The sequence below is a fragment of the Scophthalmus maximus genome, chromosome 10 (assembly GCF_022379125.1).
Source record: "Scophthalmus maximus strain ysfricsl-2021 chromosome 10, ASM2237912v1, whole genome shotgun sequence".
Classification (NCBI taxonomy): domain Eukaryota; kingdom Metazoa; phylum Chordata; class Actinopteri; order Pleuronectiformes; family Scophthalmidae; genus Scophthalmus; species Scophthalmus maximus.
In genome coordinates this window covers 16,129,782-16,146,341 of record NC_061524.1, presented here as the reverse complement: position 1 = coordinate 16,146,341, position 16,560 = coordinate 16,129,782, and the positions used below count along the sequence as shown (strand labels likewise).

At 46.0% G+C, this 16,560-nt stretch overlaps 1 protein-coding gene across 16 annotated transcripts in view; it reads right to left on the bottom strand.

Moving 5' to 3' along the window:
- The window catches only part of pax2a (paired box 2a), a 29,758-nt gene extending 14,433 nt beyond the window's left edge, over nt 1-15,325 (bottom strand). For 2 of the 16 annotated variants that reach the window (XM_035606579.2, XM_035606575.2), the window contains exons 1-6: nt 14,670-15,133; nt 12,907-13,084; nt 11,601-11,798; nt 7,969-8,054; nt 7,640-7,759; nt 6,516-6,560 (exon numbers count right to left, since the gene is read on the bottom strand). In XM_035606579.2, coding sequence (XP_035462472.1) covers nt 6,516-6,560; nt 7,640-7,759; nt 7,969-8,054; nt 11,601-11,798; nt 12,907-13,084; nt 14,670-14,712 — 670 coding nt within the window. In that variant the 5' untranslated portion in view covers nt 14,713-15,133. Of the gene's footprint in view, nt 1-6,515; nt 6,561-7,639; nt 7,760-7,968; nt 8,055-11,600; nt 11,799-12,906; nt 13,085-14,669 lie in introns of those variants that run through there. The other 14 variants (XM_035606581.2, XM_035606576.2, XM_035606567.2 and 11 more) reach the window with 13 other exon arrangements.
- Between the last annotated feature and the right edge of the window lie 1,235 nt (nt 15,326-16,560).

Genomic DNA, 16,560 nt, shown 5'->3' with positions numbered 1-16,560 from the left:
ACTATTTCCTCGCCAACGTATTACCCTTCCCTCTGTCTGTCTCTCTTTCCTCTCCCTCCATCCCCCCCCCCCCCCCCCCCCGCATATTGCCTGTCTTCAGGAAAACAGAATGGAGTGGGGACGGCGCTCAGGGACGAATGAGGACGGGGCGTCGAGGGCAAGCGTATGCATTTCCTCACTCGGTCGCACTCTATACAAACAAATGAGCCTATATGCTTCCCTCGTTCTCCTGACCTCTGACCCTATCAACCCAGCCAGGGAGCCCACCGCCTGCCGCTACAGCTCTCCCTCTGCTCACTCATCAAGTCCTGGACACTGAAGGGAAGAAAAAAAATCAGCTAAAACCTCCAGCCAGCATCCCAGGAACCTCCACTCCACCCTCCCTTTTCTCCCTTCACCCGACCGCCCGCCAACAGCGGATGAGGGCTTTAGCTACCGTACAAATCTGTCATTCTAAATTTGCAGCAGATTATGTTCTCTCCTGGGCGAGCCAGCGGTGATATATGATATGCAAGGCCGCTATTGATTGCCTGATCCGCCAGCAGAGGAGGGAGGCGAAATGAACTTGGAATGAACATCATGCCTCAACTCATTGTGCGTATAATACTCTACTTAATCCCACATTTTTCTGTGCTATGGAATTCAATTGATCAATCATGTTCCACTGATGGTACCATTTCAGGGGCGTTATTGCCATTCTGCTCGGTTGCTTGACCTTTTTTCAATGGCTGAGGCCAGAGGATGAACCCGACTCGCACCAAGAAATAGATCCATGGCGAGAATTGGAATAGAGAACTGCAATTGGCCTCGTGTGTATGTTTGTATGTGAAAATGGAAGAAGTGTTTGTTGTAAGAATGTGTGAATTTCACCGCTAAAGTATATTGACTTTCAGCTTTGTGTAACATTTAGGATAAAAACATTTTTTTTCCTTCCATCAGTTAACCCAGAATGTTAGCACAGGCTTTTTTTCTCCCTTTCTTTTTGGGTATTTTTTTTTTTTCAAACAGCTTCTTTGGGTGAAGGGTTGCGGGAGGTGATGGTGGTTGTGGTGGTGATGGAGCAGCATTAGTGTTTCGCTGTATTAAACTCAATTGTTGTCTGCGGTACAGAAGAAAATAGAGCCATTAATTACCTGGAATCAGCTGGTCTGAGAAAAGAGGCAAGCTCAATCAATAGCAAGCTTTTGTCATTCACAGTGGAGGAGCATGCTTACGCTCAGCAACCCCTCACACACTTAATCTGGCTTTCTCATCTCATTCTCGTCATAGGATATTATTTTTTTTGCACTTTCTGTAACCTAAACATAATCATAAGTCTAACTGCCACAATTAAAAACAAACTGTAAATTGCAAACCCATTGACAGGTACTGTAACACAAGGACTAACAAACTAAATCTATATCTGCGACACTTTGTGATGTTTTTCAAGGTTTGTTCACGCAAATAATGTTTTAATATATAGAGTGAAATCGAGCAAGTTTTTAAAAAAAATCATGTCCGTTGTTTTGTTAAATATCTGACTATATTTCAAATTTATGTGGCTAAAAATATTACCGATTCGGCCATTAAATAGAAATAATTGTAAATCATTTATTTTCAGAATTTTGCCATTAGGGGCTCATGTTTGACATATATCATAGGATAGCTGCAATAAATCAGATTCATCCTTTGACAGTCAGCGTGTCAAGTGGAGTGTGAAGCCCGACTGTCAGATGTGTGTGTATGTGTGTGTGTGCGTGTGTGTGTGTGTGTCTCATTGACTGGCTGTTTTCATTCTCTCACTGTTTCTCCAGCCTCTTTGGGTGTCTTGTCTCAGCAGGTATTCTCTTATCATTCCCCCAGCACCAGCTGACTGCATCTCTTTGTTTTAACACCAACGTGTGAGGAGATAAACCGAGATAAAAGACAAGACTCTCCACCGGGTGACGTTCGCACATCATCCCCGGAGCGAAGGACTTTCTGGTAAATACCCTCTATGATGCACTTGAAGAGACGGACGCTGGTTTACCGCACGGTGTCCAACAGTCATATATTTCGTTATGTTGTATTCAAATGTTTCAGAAGGACTGTACAGCTTTGTACCAACTCGAGCTCGACGAGTGAACGTGAAACTGCAACTGGTCTTCACATTTAACGATCAAATTTGTATACCTTCAGCCACTGGAACACAAACACACGCGCACACACACACACACACACACACACACCAACGACACCGGCTACTGTGACCGACTACAATGGAATCAAGAGCTGTTTTACTTTGTCTCTGAGGGGGGATGTTAACGTCTTGTGTTGGCGAGGTGGCACTTTATGTCCTTCTTTCATCTCCCCTGTTCCTGTGATAAGATAACTCAGAGGAGAGGGGGAGGTGGGGGCTTGTTTGAAAGGCAAATGAATTCCTACACACTAGCTGTCTCCCTCCGTAAATCAATGACACACAGGGTTTTCCTAGATCAGAGGCTGCGGGTCGGGCCGTTTACCTATTCGCCCTCTGCTGATAGGCCAAATGATGCTGTCGCAAATTGTGCATCATTTGTTGCTGTTATTTTTAAAAATGCGGCTGAGCTCGAAGAAGGAAGAAAAAAAAATAGAAAAGAGAGAGCGCAAACAAACCGGTATACCCGGAGGGTGAAAACTCCTTTCCCTGTGAGCTATATTTATGAAACCGCTGAGGCGGAAAGGAGAGAGGTGGGTGGGGTGGAGGAGAGAGAGGGAGAGAGACAGCCACACCGCCGTGGCTGTTGAGATCCTGCTATGTTGTGGCGTGTTTAAGAGCTTTATTAATTCCATTGAGCACCAGCAACCAGTGTACTGACTGTCAGCAGGCAGGGTGATGCTTATTTTGATATTTGCTCTCACTGCCGGCACTGAGGCTGCATCGATAGCTACTAGTTACTTTATTGACTTGAATTTAAAAAGCTCTGATCCAGGCCCATGCTGGAGGTTCATAATGACTAAGTAAAGCTGCACAACCGTTTGGATCCCGTTCACCAGTGGTGGCTGCAGCTCCCGGTCGACTCAGGGCGAGTTGGCCTTTTGATTGTAAGGTTGGTGGTCGGTTTCCCGGGCTACTCCTCTCCTCTCCACGTGTCAAAGTGTCCTTGAGCAAAAAAAAATAATAATACTGAACTGCTCCTGACGTGTGTTTGTGGGGGGAAAACTGTCAATTTCGACAAAACTGTCTGCCAAATGAACGTGAGGTAATATTTGCACACAGGAAGGAAAACATAAAAATCCCCAAATGCCAATGCAGTGAGACTGGTACGATAAATTCTTCTCTGAAGTTTTAAAATGAGAAATAAGAAAATGAAGCAGGTTGCTGCCCAATCAGTTTACATATTTTTTTTTTAGATATAGTATAGTAGTATTTTAGATCAATTAGAGACGACTTGATAAGAAAGATATTTTTGAAATACACCCTCTCCCCTCTCTCTAACTTTCCTTTGTCCTCCAATACGCTCATCTCCACCCTCCTCTGGAACAGTCTGTCGTTTAGTGTTGCCGCCCCGCGCGGCGAGTATTTGTGGAAACGCAATTAACGTATACGCTTTCTTTGCTCTCGCCATTTCTCCCTCCTCAAGCTGAGTAATGCACTGCTCCATTAATTCTTGGCGTCGGCGCCCCTAATTGACTTTTCTCTGACATGATTCCTCTCCACTGAGTGAATTCCCTTCTCCTTATATTTTTGTGACGGATCTCGTTGTATATTGTTTACAACTACGTACGGGGTGGGGGGGTCTCAAGCAGCCACGTCGCTGACTGCAAAAGACTCAGAGGAGAAGAAGGGGACGATAAGAGGAGGAATGGAATGGTGAAGAGAAAGAATGACAGAGGTAGAGTGCAGAAGAAGGAGGGGGAGAAATGCAGTGTGGACCCTTTTGTGTCCTCCTCCACTGCCGGGGCCCTAACAGCTTCTTGTCTCTATGTTACGCTCTGTGGCCCCCCTCAAACCTGAGCTTTTCTCTAGCACACACACACACACACACACACCCCATCAGGACCATCATGGTGCTCCTGATTCCATTTATTTCTGTCTCACTCTGGATGCATTTATTTTCTAAAGCGATCCTCTATTGACTCATTGTCATGGACTGGCTTGACTAGCCAACCAGTGCAGGCCCAGGTTCAAATCCGTACACTAACTGATTTAAACTCCACAAATGGGTCATATGTGCAAAAGATCCACGCCGGACAATCTCCGGAGGGGGCCAAATATCAAATTTGACCAAATCAACAAGGTCACTGTATTCATTTTTTCCCTTCCAGCTATTGAACAAGGTTGATATGACTCTGCTGCGACAATCGTTCTTTTATGTCATGAATGAACAACCTGCCAGGTCCATATTTTCCCCATCCCCGCTCACCCACTCATCAGCTCCTTCTGCACTCATCCCACACCCACGCTACAATCACAAGTTATGACCTTTGCTTTCTCCGTCTAATTTATCACTGTAGCTCCCTACTGCCTGTCCTCCCTGGAGCTCCACTGGCTCCATCCAGGATGCAGTAAGCCGCTGACGGGAGAAACAGGTCACATCAACCTGACTGCACACAGCAGCAAGGTCAGGAGTAAGTTGTCAATGTGCGCTATCGCGAAGAAAACTCTGAATTTACATAGAGCTGCAGTTTTAATGAAAACAGCACAAGATAATTAACTCAAACCAGCTCTGATATTCACGAGAAAAAGCGCCCAAACTTTTTGAATGAGTGCTCGGACTTCCATGGACTATGGTAAACATTTGACAAATCGCGCCGCAGACGTCACCCCAATCCAGCTCTGTCTTTTCTTGGCTTCCACTTGCACCATAGGTTTAGATGACTGGGTTAGAGCATGCTGTACAACGGGCTAATTTCCCCACTCCACTATTAATGCATTTGGCAGGGACAACATCCCATTTCCTGTAATGAGATACACAAATAAATCTGGCTATGGATAGGTTCGAGGTGGGGTGGTGGTGGTGGTGGTGGTGGTGATGGTGGGAAGAGGAGGAGGAGTGTGTGTGTGTGTGGGGGGGGGGGGGGGGGGGGGGGGGCATTGAGACGCATTCTCCCAGCTCTGGCATAATTGGTATCGCTGCTTGCAGACATGCAAACCAATCTCTCCACAGATAGGGTTGAGACTCTCTCTTTCCCCCCTTAAGGCTATTTCTTTTGTCTTTTCGATAGCTTGCACATCCGAGATAGGGGGGGGGAAGGAGGGGGGGGGGGGGGTGCGGTGAGATGTTAATTTGTGAATTAATAGCTTTTCTCTGCAGAATTGCAAATTCTTTTAAATGTCACTATGTTCACTGTGCGAGGAGCATCGGGAGCCACAGAGTTACTAACAGACACGTGTACCACACACTCACGTTTCCATGCATAGGTGTGTGTACAGTATATGCACAAATCCTAAAACTAATCCTTGCTCAATTCTCATTCGGGCAGCCAGGACCTCCTTCGTCACTCCTCCACCTCATAAACCCACTGCCGCCCCCCCCCCCCCCCCCCATCCCTCTATTTCTTACTCCCCGCCTCCTCCCATTTTCACTCAGAGCCGTCCAGTGTAACATGCTACTTTTAATTTGCAATAACACATGACAAGGACAGATTAATGGCTCTTATGGCACCTATGTCCCTGAAGCTCGTCTTACGGGGACCCGGTGTACATAACGCGTGTCACACTACATTATCTCTACAGCCCTCCAGTAATGGGGACCTTTTTCTCCCTCAAAGGGCAACCGCTGACTTCTGCCACACCGCGAACACACACACACACACACCTTCACTATCACAACACCAGCATAACAGAGACCGTGCGTTGCTGTTTTTTCCATGTTCATTGATCAAATGAACAACAATGTCGGCGCAGACATGTGGAGCTTTAACGGGTTAAAAGGTTTGATTGGTTTACAGACATGCTCCAAAAAGGTCCAGGTCTCCCCTTGTTTTTGATGTATTTATTCACTTTCTGATGTGTTTGCTCGTGTATCTGTCAGTCGCCAAGGCAACATGAACATTTTAGCTGTGACATAGTCATATGTAGCTCAGGTAGACCGGGCCTTTTTCTAGCACAGGTCAGCCTGCAGCTGAGACTATACACAATGCAGAAATCATCTTAAAAATATGGCCGATTGAAAATGAACCTAAATAAGCAAACACAGGAGCAGCAGTGGGTTTCCCAACAACAGAGGCGGAATGAAGGTTAAATGCCAAGTTTAGAATCAATTAAAAAAAATAGCTTACAATAAACTGCATCTTGTTTCTGGAAATCCATTGATATTTTTGCCCTAATAACAACTGTACATAAACAACACTATGCATAACTGTATATTGAACTGCATGCTAATTAAATGTAAAATACTCCCCAGTCCCTTTAGTTTAATTTAGTTCACTTTCTTGGCAGATTATTTATTGGAAAAATGTCCCCCCAGCCTCAGATCACATCCCCAGGAAGAGCGGAAAACAAGCAATCGAGAGGAAAGTTTTGCGATCGGATTGACCAGAGCAAAAGAGAAGGTGGTCTAGCTTCAACTTACAATGTCCTATTTTCCTTCCATCCATGTGGTTGCCAGTCCAGAGAACTAAAGAGACGGAAACATAAAAGAAGGAAGTGGCCCGTTTTGATGAGTGCTCTTTGAGATCATTTCAACCATCAGCCACCTGAAAGCAGCACAACACAGTCAAACATATGCACACACACACACACACACACACACACACACACACACACACACACAAACACAGGCACATGCACACACATACACACACACACACACACACACACACGCACAGGCACATGCACACACATACATACACACACACACACACACACACACACACACACACACACACACACACAGGCATGTGCAGCCCCCTCCCTGCCTCCACCGGTCTGTTCCTACACCTGTTCAGGCCTCCACTAGGGACATGTTAATTCATAGGCATTAAAAAAGCCAATTGTTTGCACAACCGATAATCTATTAGCCCTCAGGCAGTGTGTGTCCACTCTTGCCTTTGCGTAGGAATGAGAAATTCTGGCTTGGACCGGATAGGCCTCCACTTAATCTTTGAGCGTATCTTTTTCTCTTGCCAGTCCCCTGATATTGGGTAGTCTAGTATGCAGTCATACAAAAACACTGTATTATCGAGTTTGAAACGCTGTCCGGCCCTTCAAAATAAAATACAGAAATGCATTTCTGTATCTATATACTGTGAAATATTAAATGTCTGGTAGTTCACTGAAAGCTTCATGGCAGAGAACCACAAAAAAGAGTTTCTCTTTCTGCCTTTTTTGGGAGGGCTATGATATAAAAATGAAAGGAACAGCAGCACTAATGCCTTGCCAATGGGGATTAGGGTTGTATGACAGCTATACGGGATATCTACAGTCCGCCCGAGCATGTTAAGAAATTGAGATGCAGCTCTTTGGGGGCGTATGGTAAAAAAACGTAGGGCATCAAAAAAGCTGATTGAATCACAACACTTGCCCTGCCTGATGTACAACATAACAAGTCACTGGAGACAGCACACGGAAACACACTCGGCCGCAGCGCTGTCATAAATGCCATCTTCCTCACACACAGGGAAAAAGAAGTAGGAGACGAGTGATGGAGAGAATTAGAAGGACGGAAAACAAACGGGAATCTCGTGTCTCCCTCACCATCGTCTCGTTTCCTCTTCTCGCCGTTGGAGCGGGGGATGCCCAGGATGCCGTTGATGGAGTAGGATCCGACGGGATCGTTGGAGGCGCTGGTCACAGGGGGGGAGGCCGTGCTGGGCACTGATGGAGAAAGCGGAGTTATTTGTTATGTACAGTATGTGTGTGTGTCCGCTTGTGCAAGCGGGCCATTTTTTGTGTGTTGATGTTTTGATGTCCCCACCCCTAGTTTCTTCCTGTTCCAGCAGTCCTGATTGGCTTGTTTGACTTGTGCCGTAATCTGTGTCTGTGTGTGTGTGTGTGTGTGTGTGTGCAGCCTCATTCATGCTCACCTATGGTGTGGCCCGGCGTGGAGAGTGGCGTGACGGATCCGTCGGGGGACGGGTGGAATTGCTGCTGGACTTTGGTGCGGATAATCCTGGCGAGGGGAACAACAGACACGGATCAATCAATTCGCCTTCCAGGGCATGGAGATTTCACACCGGCGCAGTCGCCCCCGGGCCACTTAACCGCGGCGCTTCACGTCCACTCGCAAACCGTGCATGTACAAGTGCTCCATCGTTTTCGGGGGGGCACTTGTATCCTCACATTCAGGCCCCTGTCTCCAGCAGCCAATCTCGGGGGGCCTTAGGGACAATCTCTCGGCTCCGGCGCGAGGCTGAATGGGGGCTGCCCCCTGAGATTGTGGATTCAATCTAGTTGGATTCTGAGGTTGGAAATATGATAAAGTCCCCACACCAGTAAGATGTGATGTGGCGGGAAAGTCTTCATTGCACTTTGGTCTGAATGATCTCGCAAACAAAGCATGAAATCACATCAATTCACCTCAATGATCAGCTTCACTGGCTCTACCTGGCCAACTCTAATAATCTCCCTCTCCTGCGCCCCGCTCCCTCTTTTCTCCTCATTCTCTCCTTCCCTCTCCATCTCTCAACCCCGATCCTTCACTCCGCTCGCTCCCACCCTCGGCCTCTTTTCTCATTTCTGCTCTACAGTGTCCAGTGTGCTCTCTGTTTTACTGTACTTTACAATGTCTGTCTTTTCTCCCTCTTCTCTTCATGACTTTTCTTTCTCTCCTTCATCCACTCCTCTCCCAAATCCCTTTTTGTATTCCTCTCTGTGTTTCTCTGTCACCTCGCTGGTGTGTGTTGCAGTTTTTTGGTCTTTTTGTTGCTCAGTGTTAGCACACAGGAATCCTTCAGGCTGACTGACGACCAGGGCCTATTGACTGGGAACCCCGGGATAGGAAAAAAAGTTGGAAGACGGAAGGCAAGGAGGAACAGCGAATGCAAATAATCATCCATAAATTCCATTTGACAGGAAACCAATAGTGTCTTATTGGGCCAACATAAGACCACCGCCACATCCAGTGTCTTTTAATCTGTGCTTTGAAAATAAATAAATAAAAGCAGGTGTAATAATCATATAAAAACTATAAGGTGACACAAATTCGAGGCCATACAGAGATAATGTTGATTTGGGAAATTTGAGGATTGCTGTAATTCTTAACAGAGAGGTACAGTGGGATTTACACGATCTCAGCTTTGCTCCTTATGATCGCATTACATTAAACCGTGACCAATGGTAATCTTTTGACTGACAGACGAATGTGAGATCATTCAATAACACACAGCGTTGTGCACCGACACCAATCACACGGAAGCCCTCTCAGTCAAGACGTGTGACAAACAGCGACTTTCGCAGACTGCAGATGAGGCGAATGGCGCTCGCATTGTGCATGCGGCATCCGGCAATGAGTTATCAATTCTGGACCAGGCAGCTACGGGGTTAACTTCCTCAGGGGCAGAAAGAAAAAAAGGAGTACATCAGACTCTTTTCATTCCCCTCAGTATCTCACGCGTCCTATACTCTCTCCTTCAGGCGGGGTAACAAAGGCAAGCAGCCTCATCCCAGAAAAAAACACACATCAATATTTTATTTGAATTTCTAACATCCCATCACAACAGTTATCTGACCTCATGACTCGAGGGAGCCTCATAAATTCAAGGACTTTGTTTCGAGTCTGTGTTGTTGATATTGAATAAGCAGTTTGGATGGGTGAATTAGGGACATTGGCTTTTGGCTGTTAAAAAAAAGGAAGAAAAATTCCCCAAAGAAATATTAAAATGAGGATCAATATGATTGAAAGCCACTCGGGACCGTATGGGCGGGCCTCAAGTCCACTGGGCATGGTGCAGCGGTCGGAAACTCCTCTCTCTGCGGCAACAAAACCCAGTGCAACCCAGTATCTGTGTAATCTTCAATAATTCATGCAGGGAAAATGTGTTTAAAGCCGGGAGCTCCTCTTTAGTCTACAGAGCAGAGGTCAGCCCCCTTAACCACAGAGACCACCGCGGCTCCACTGCCTCTTCCTCAACCCTCTGCCTGCCTCTTTCACTTCTTCTTCTTCACTTTCCTTCCCCTCCTAGTCTATTATAATTAATTATAACAATATTTCATGGGGGGGGGGGGAAACACCTTGTAATGTGAAAATTACAGGGAACACTTCTGCATTTTTTCCATGCAACAAAATAAACAGCAATTAACTTCTCTTCCCTGCTAATGGGACTTAGGATATTAAATAGTGAAACCTGATTTTCATGTTGTGATTCTTGAGGTCATGCTTTTTAAAGAAGAAGGGGGAAAAAACGCAAAAGGTTTCATATTAATTATGAACTGGCAGCCAATTTAATTTCAAAGGAAACAATTTTCTCCTATATAGTGGAGCTCCACACAGCTCAACCCCAGCAGGGTCACATACCTGTAATGTTTTCTAGCATGTTGCCACCATGAACAAAGAGTGGCGCCCAAAGACCTGTTGACACCATCGTGTCCAATAACAGCCAGATTTTCTAATATTTTGATCTATCTCTATCTCTCTTTTTTTTGTTGTTGTTGTTGTAAAGATTCATCCATCTCCTCCATTTAGCTGCATGTGTTATGAGACTCTCTGCAGCTCATTAAAATGTAATGCCGATGACCAGCTCTCTGGAACAGTGCCTCCTAACCAAAGTTCATCACTCGCAGGCACTACTGGGGCTTTTTTTTCTTTTTTTCTTCTTTCACTTTGCACCGGGGCTTTTCACCGGCGTGTCCTCTGTCGACAGGCACTTCGTCCACTGCTGCCCCCGCTCCACGTGGATAAGGGAGAAGGTGTAGGGAGTCTGCTGCTTTAGCTGCTTCAGTAGAACAGAAACTCTTTTTTGGAGCCCATTTACCCAAACACTGTTTTAGGACGATATATATATATATTTATATTTATTCTGCTTGTAGCCTATACTATAATTGATAATATGGCCTTTAAATAATAATAATTCGAATAATCATTTTGTGATTCAACGCGGGGTAGTTCAGAATTTGAATTGTGCGTGTTGCTCCGTTGTCGCCCCACGTCCACCCCGGTGTTGGGGAAACAGAAACAATGAAGAGGCATGCGTGCTGCCTGCCGCCCCCTGTCGCGGTGCGGCGGTGGTCGGCGTGTATTGAACGACTTGGTGGGGTATTTCCCCCCTCCGCCTCTGGATCTGGTTACGCGGTATTGATCGGTTTGTATCGAGACAGATGTGATTCTCCGCGGCCCCAGCCCTCGCGGAGGGCCGCGCGGGGGGATTGAATTGCACTTGTGAGACCACCCCGGTTACATAGGCTCCGGCTGGAAATGACTATATACGTCGCCGCCTCGGTGTGTATGTGTGTGCAGAAAAGAAAAATTTGCTATCTGCTTATTTCAAAGCTGATTTGACAAGCAACCCTCACGCCAACCCCACCATAGTCCATTTTGGTTTAATCTGGCCCCACTCAAACGTTGCACGCAAGCACACATTTAGGAGGGGGGGGGGGGGGAGAAAAAATATAAGAAGGAAATGCCTGCGTAAAAAAAAGATTTTTACGCATTTTGGCACAATTTGGCACGCACCTTTTAACGGGTAACAGAATGAAGTTAAAAGCAGTTGTTTCCTCCTACCTGTTGATGGACGAGACGCTGGGGACGGTGTCGTTGTCGCAGACGGCCTCGGCCAGTAGTCGGTCCCGGATCTCCCAGGCGAACATGGTCGGATTCTGGCGCTTGTAGTCAGCTATTTTGTCTACCACCTTCGGAGTCGCGACCTTTGGTTTGGAGCCGCCAATGACTCCGGGTTTAATACTGCCGGTTTCGTAGTACCTGCATGGGGAGGGGGACAGAGCGGGTGTTCCTGAATGCATCCCCCCTTTCGATTCAACAGTCCAGTCAGTCGTCTGAATGATGAGACAAGGGTGGCTTCAAAACTCGTGAAATCTCCGCCGATTTTCTGCGCTTACATGTAGATAAAAACAACAACAAAAAAAATAGCTACAACTACAAGCTATAGTGGCGGGTCTTATCTACTATTGGTCTGGAAAGTGTGGCTGTTAATATGGGCCAAATTATGTGTCAGCTGGAAGGTGAGCAGAGCGGGATTTCCAACGAAAAGCAAGAGTCATTAAAAAATCACACAGTAACAGCAGTGAGACGGACAGAACAAAAAAAAAGGGACAGGTTTTGCTGTAAGAGCACAGTTTGGGGCCTCATTTCCAGTCTCCCATGAGTTTTTTTTGTTTTTTTTTTTACAGCAGCATGCACGACATGCCACCATGACCATATTGGCAAATGTTGGTGACAAAACATTCAGTGTGTGTGAAATGGAAAATACCTCTGAAATGCCTTCTGATAGCTGAAAAAAATATATTTCAAAATATTATCTCACAGCATTTGTGCTCTGAAGTAAAAAATGATGTAGAGCTAATTTATCAGGGCTCTTACACTGATGAGGAAAAAAATATATAGCAACTCGAAACTATTTTTAAAATGGATTGTGTGCGTTTTGAGTGGCCGTGTGTATATTCTAAATATTCAAATTAGCCTACATCTGAAAAGTTCTCATACAGTATTTTCTTTATCACCTATCATTTTCATACAGCCTCAAATTCCTCTGGGATATCACCCCCCCCCCCCCTCCCCCCGTAATGTTTAGCTTTACACTCTCCCTCCTAAAAAAATATTTCATGATCATGATGCTTTTTATTTGTCTTGCGAGGCTCCAGGTCATAAATAGAAAATCTCGGACGCAGAACTGCTGTGTTCAAGGAAAGAAAAAATAAAAAAAATAATAGAGAGAAAGAAAGTATGACCTGCCTACATAACCGATGACTGAGGCTGAAATAGAGCTGGGTGCGCATTTACGGGGCTACACGGAAGATTGATGTTTGACACACACGAGGGCTGCTGTCGGTGGCGGATCCCCCTCTTTTACCTGCCGAGGATTTTGCTGACGCAGCCGTGACTGACCCGTAGCTGTCTGGAGATGTCGCAGGGCCGGACGCCCTGGTGCGCCAGCTCCACGATCCGCTGCCGCACCACGTCCGGGAGGGGCCTGCCGTTCACGAACACCCCGCCGAGCTGGTTCACACCGCCGTGCCCTGCGTGGGACACAACAGCGGCACAGGGGGGGGGAGAGAGCGTAACATTACACACCTGCAGAAGACGCGGCGTCTCTGCTGCGCGCGCGGCGTGGATTCGGTTTGGTTTCTCGTTATTTATGTATTTTTGTTTTGGGGGTTTTTTTCATTTCATTTTCTGGGAGAAAGCTTTGTGTTGTGTACTCGGTGTAAACGGTTAAATCACACACGCGCAAACATACACACACACACATTACGATTTACATGTATATATATATATATACACACACACACACACACATATATAATAACACACGTAGAAGCACACGCGCACATTTTAATATTTTCTAACAATCTCATAATATTTATTTTCTGGAAAAGATTTCCTACCAGTACTTTTATTACTATTATTCTTACCATTATTCTTATTCTTATTCTTCTTCTTCTTCTTCTTCTTATTACTGATACTGAATATATTGATAAATACAATTATGATAATAATACTACATGGTTGTTGAAAGTTCAGCTTTGTGATGCTTTCAAATGCAGAGTAAAAAAAAAAAGGACAAAATTAATTTTGTTACAATTAATCAGTAGATTTTAAAAAGAAAAACAGTTTGTTGGCTCTTTTGGAATAAACACAACAATGGCTCCTCTCTCCCTGTGCACTGACTTGGGTTAAGGCGATATTTTCCAGGAGCATCTCTTCCCCTGCAGCCTAACACATGTCGCCGGGGTATTGTGTTTCCACCTGTTTAATTTTCCTCGCACAATTACTGTAAATAATTAAAATGAGCTTTGATAACTCATATTACAAACGCGGATGGTGCGAATGAGGAGGAATAAATAATTCACACACACGCACACACACACACACACACACACACACACACACACACACAGACACACACACTCTTTTACGCATATCATATGGGGGGAAAACACGATGAAACGAGCAGTTGCTGCTGCTGCCTCAGTTTCTAAAGGTACACCTCAGGTTTTATTCTTCACGACCTGAACCTGAAGTGAGAAATGACACGTTCCCCCATTTGCACACAACGTGCTCTCGTCTCCCCTAAAGTCTCTGGTAATAAAAGCTTTGTATTTAAATTTGGAAGTTTCAATTTTCTCACGTAAAAGTAAAAACAAAAAAAAAAGGATCGAATTGGTCCAAATGCTCCATTGATTTTTGACACAACAAACTCCAGAAGCAATAAACAAATAAAACCTCTCAGTCTCAGTCTGAAGGGTGTGCTCATTATTTCATCTTAACAAAGCCATTTGTTATGACATTTTTTTTAGCTTAGTTTTTATTATTAGTAGGAACAGAGCAACTAAATATGTTCTAAAACGAGTTTTCTTGCCCCCCAACGTTTTCAAGGAGAAACAGGGACTTGGGGAAACTGACAAGCAAAGTACAAAACATCTTGACTTGGAATAAGACGTTGGCAAATCACGAGCCCCGACGGACTCAAAGGGGGGAATTAAAAGACATATTTTGAAGCACATTTTAGAATTTCTAACTGCGTATTTTTTCTTCGATATGAATCATATCATTGACGCTGCCAACGGCTCGAAGGGGAAGTCACAGCACAGTAAACTAACTCAGTATACTCACGGTGCATCGCTGAGAACGGGTCTGCTTTGCAGTGAATATCCATGGGATAGCAAAGGAAAGAAAGGTAATCGACTGAGGTCGCCGTTTCGCCTCGGTGGTGCAGCTTTCAAGGGGTAAAAAAAAAAAAATCGGTCAGGATTTATGTATTTTCGCTGTAGCGGCAGTCCGCGTTGGGACGAGTCCACGGCAGCGAATAACTTCTTTGGGGGGGGGGGGGGGGCGATGCTAAGTTTTCCTTCCCGTTGAAGTCTGGAGTCGACAGGGGTGTGCAGCAGGGGCGGTCAGGTGCAGGGTGACCCACGCGTGTGCAGAGCGCACCAGTCGCGGCTCACTGTTTGTCATTAAAGGTGCATCATGAGGGGGGGGGGGGGGGGGGACGACGACGACGACAAACAACAACAACAACAACAACAACAACACAAAGGAGTATTCAGCTGAAGTGTCCACCGCGGGTCCGCTCGGGAAAAAGAAGAAAGAAAAAAACACTGAGGCCGGGCGGAAAAAGAAGAATCCCTCTCCTCTGGCGGCGCGGAGCAGCGACGGGCTCTGTGGGTTCAGTCGGACAGGGGCGGAGATGACAACAACATGGACACGGCGCAGCGCAGGAGCGGTGCGTCCCCCTCTCCTCCGGAATGGGCTGTGCCTGAGCAAAGCTTTGGGCTGAGAATGAAACCCCTCTCCTTGTGAGTCTGTTTCTAAAAGCTGCAGTCCCACAGATCAGCCCCCCCCCCCACCCTCCTCAACTCCCCTCCCCTCCCCACCCCCTCCCCTCCCCTCCCGCACCCTGCCTCCATCCCACAGATCCCCTCGCATAGAGATGGATGACTTGTCAGACAAAGGCAATAGATTCCAACACTTTGTGATTCGCCCACGTTAAGGGGAAAAAAAACAAAAAACGAAACCTGCAGCTCAAATGAGGAGGTCCCTGCATCCGACAGCCGGGGAAGGGGAGGGAGACGGAATGGGAAATGATGAGACTTTGGGGGTGAAGAATCAGGGAAATTAAAGGCGAGGGGGTAGAAGAGAGGCTCGGCGCTGTCAGGCTGGTGTGCGTTGTTTAAAGCGATGCCACACTCAGATGTTTCCAAGGAGGAAAACACACGATGAGAGAGAGAGAGCGACTCCGGAACCCGGGAGCCGGAGTCACGGGTTTAGAGACAAACCACCGAAGTCTCCAAATTCCACTGGCCGTGTATTTGTCGAAAAATAATAACGAATTCGTTTGTTGCCGCGGACTTGTGGGGGCGACCCAGTAACCCACTTTGAGCGAGGCCCCGGTTCAAAGTGTCCACTCGCTCTCTTTTGTAAATATGAAACGGAAGTAGGATAAGAAAAAACAAAAACAACTTATGTGTTGCCAAATTTACATCAGGTCAACTAAATCTTCTCATTCCAGGTTGTTTAAGTCATCAGGAATATATATATATATATATATATATATATATATATATATATATATATATATATATATATATATCAAGAAAGTCAGTTGAAAGTTCACCATGAATTTTGTTAATGACTAAAAAAAACTTCTCCAGGTCAAGTTGAGGATTGTGAGGCCGAACGGGAGGGTGTGCTCGAAGCCGGCAGAGGGAGAGTCATCAGAGGACCATCATCACCATCATCACGTCCAGCAGCAGCAGCAGCACCACCATCATCATCATCATCATCATCATCATCATCATCATCATCATCATCGTCGTCGTCGTCCGCTCGCCCACCGCCTGTGTGCAGCATCGCTCTGTAGATGGCGCTCACACAGTAGGTTGAGCCGCTGCGCCCATGCGGGGGCAGGCAGGTAGGCTGATGCTGCTGAGGTTGGCCGGGTCAAAGGTCGCCCGTAAGCCTACTGTAGCTGAATTATGCACCCTTAATCTCTTCCGGTCCAGCT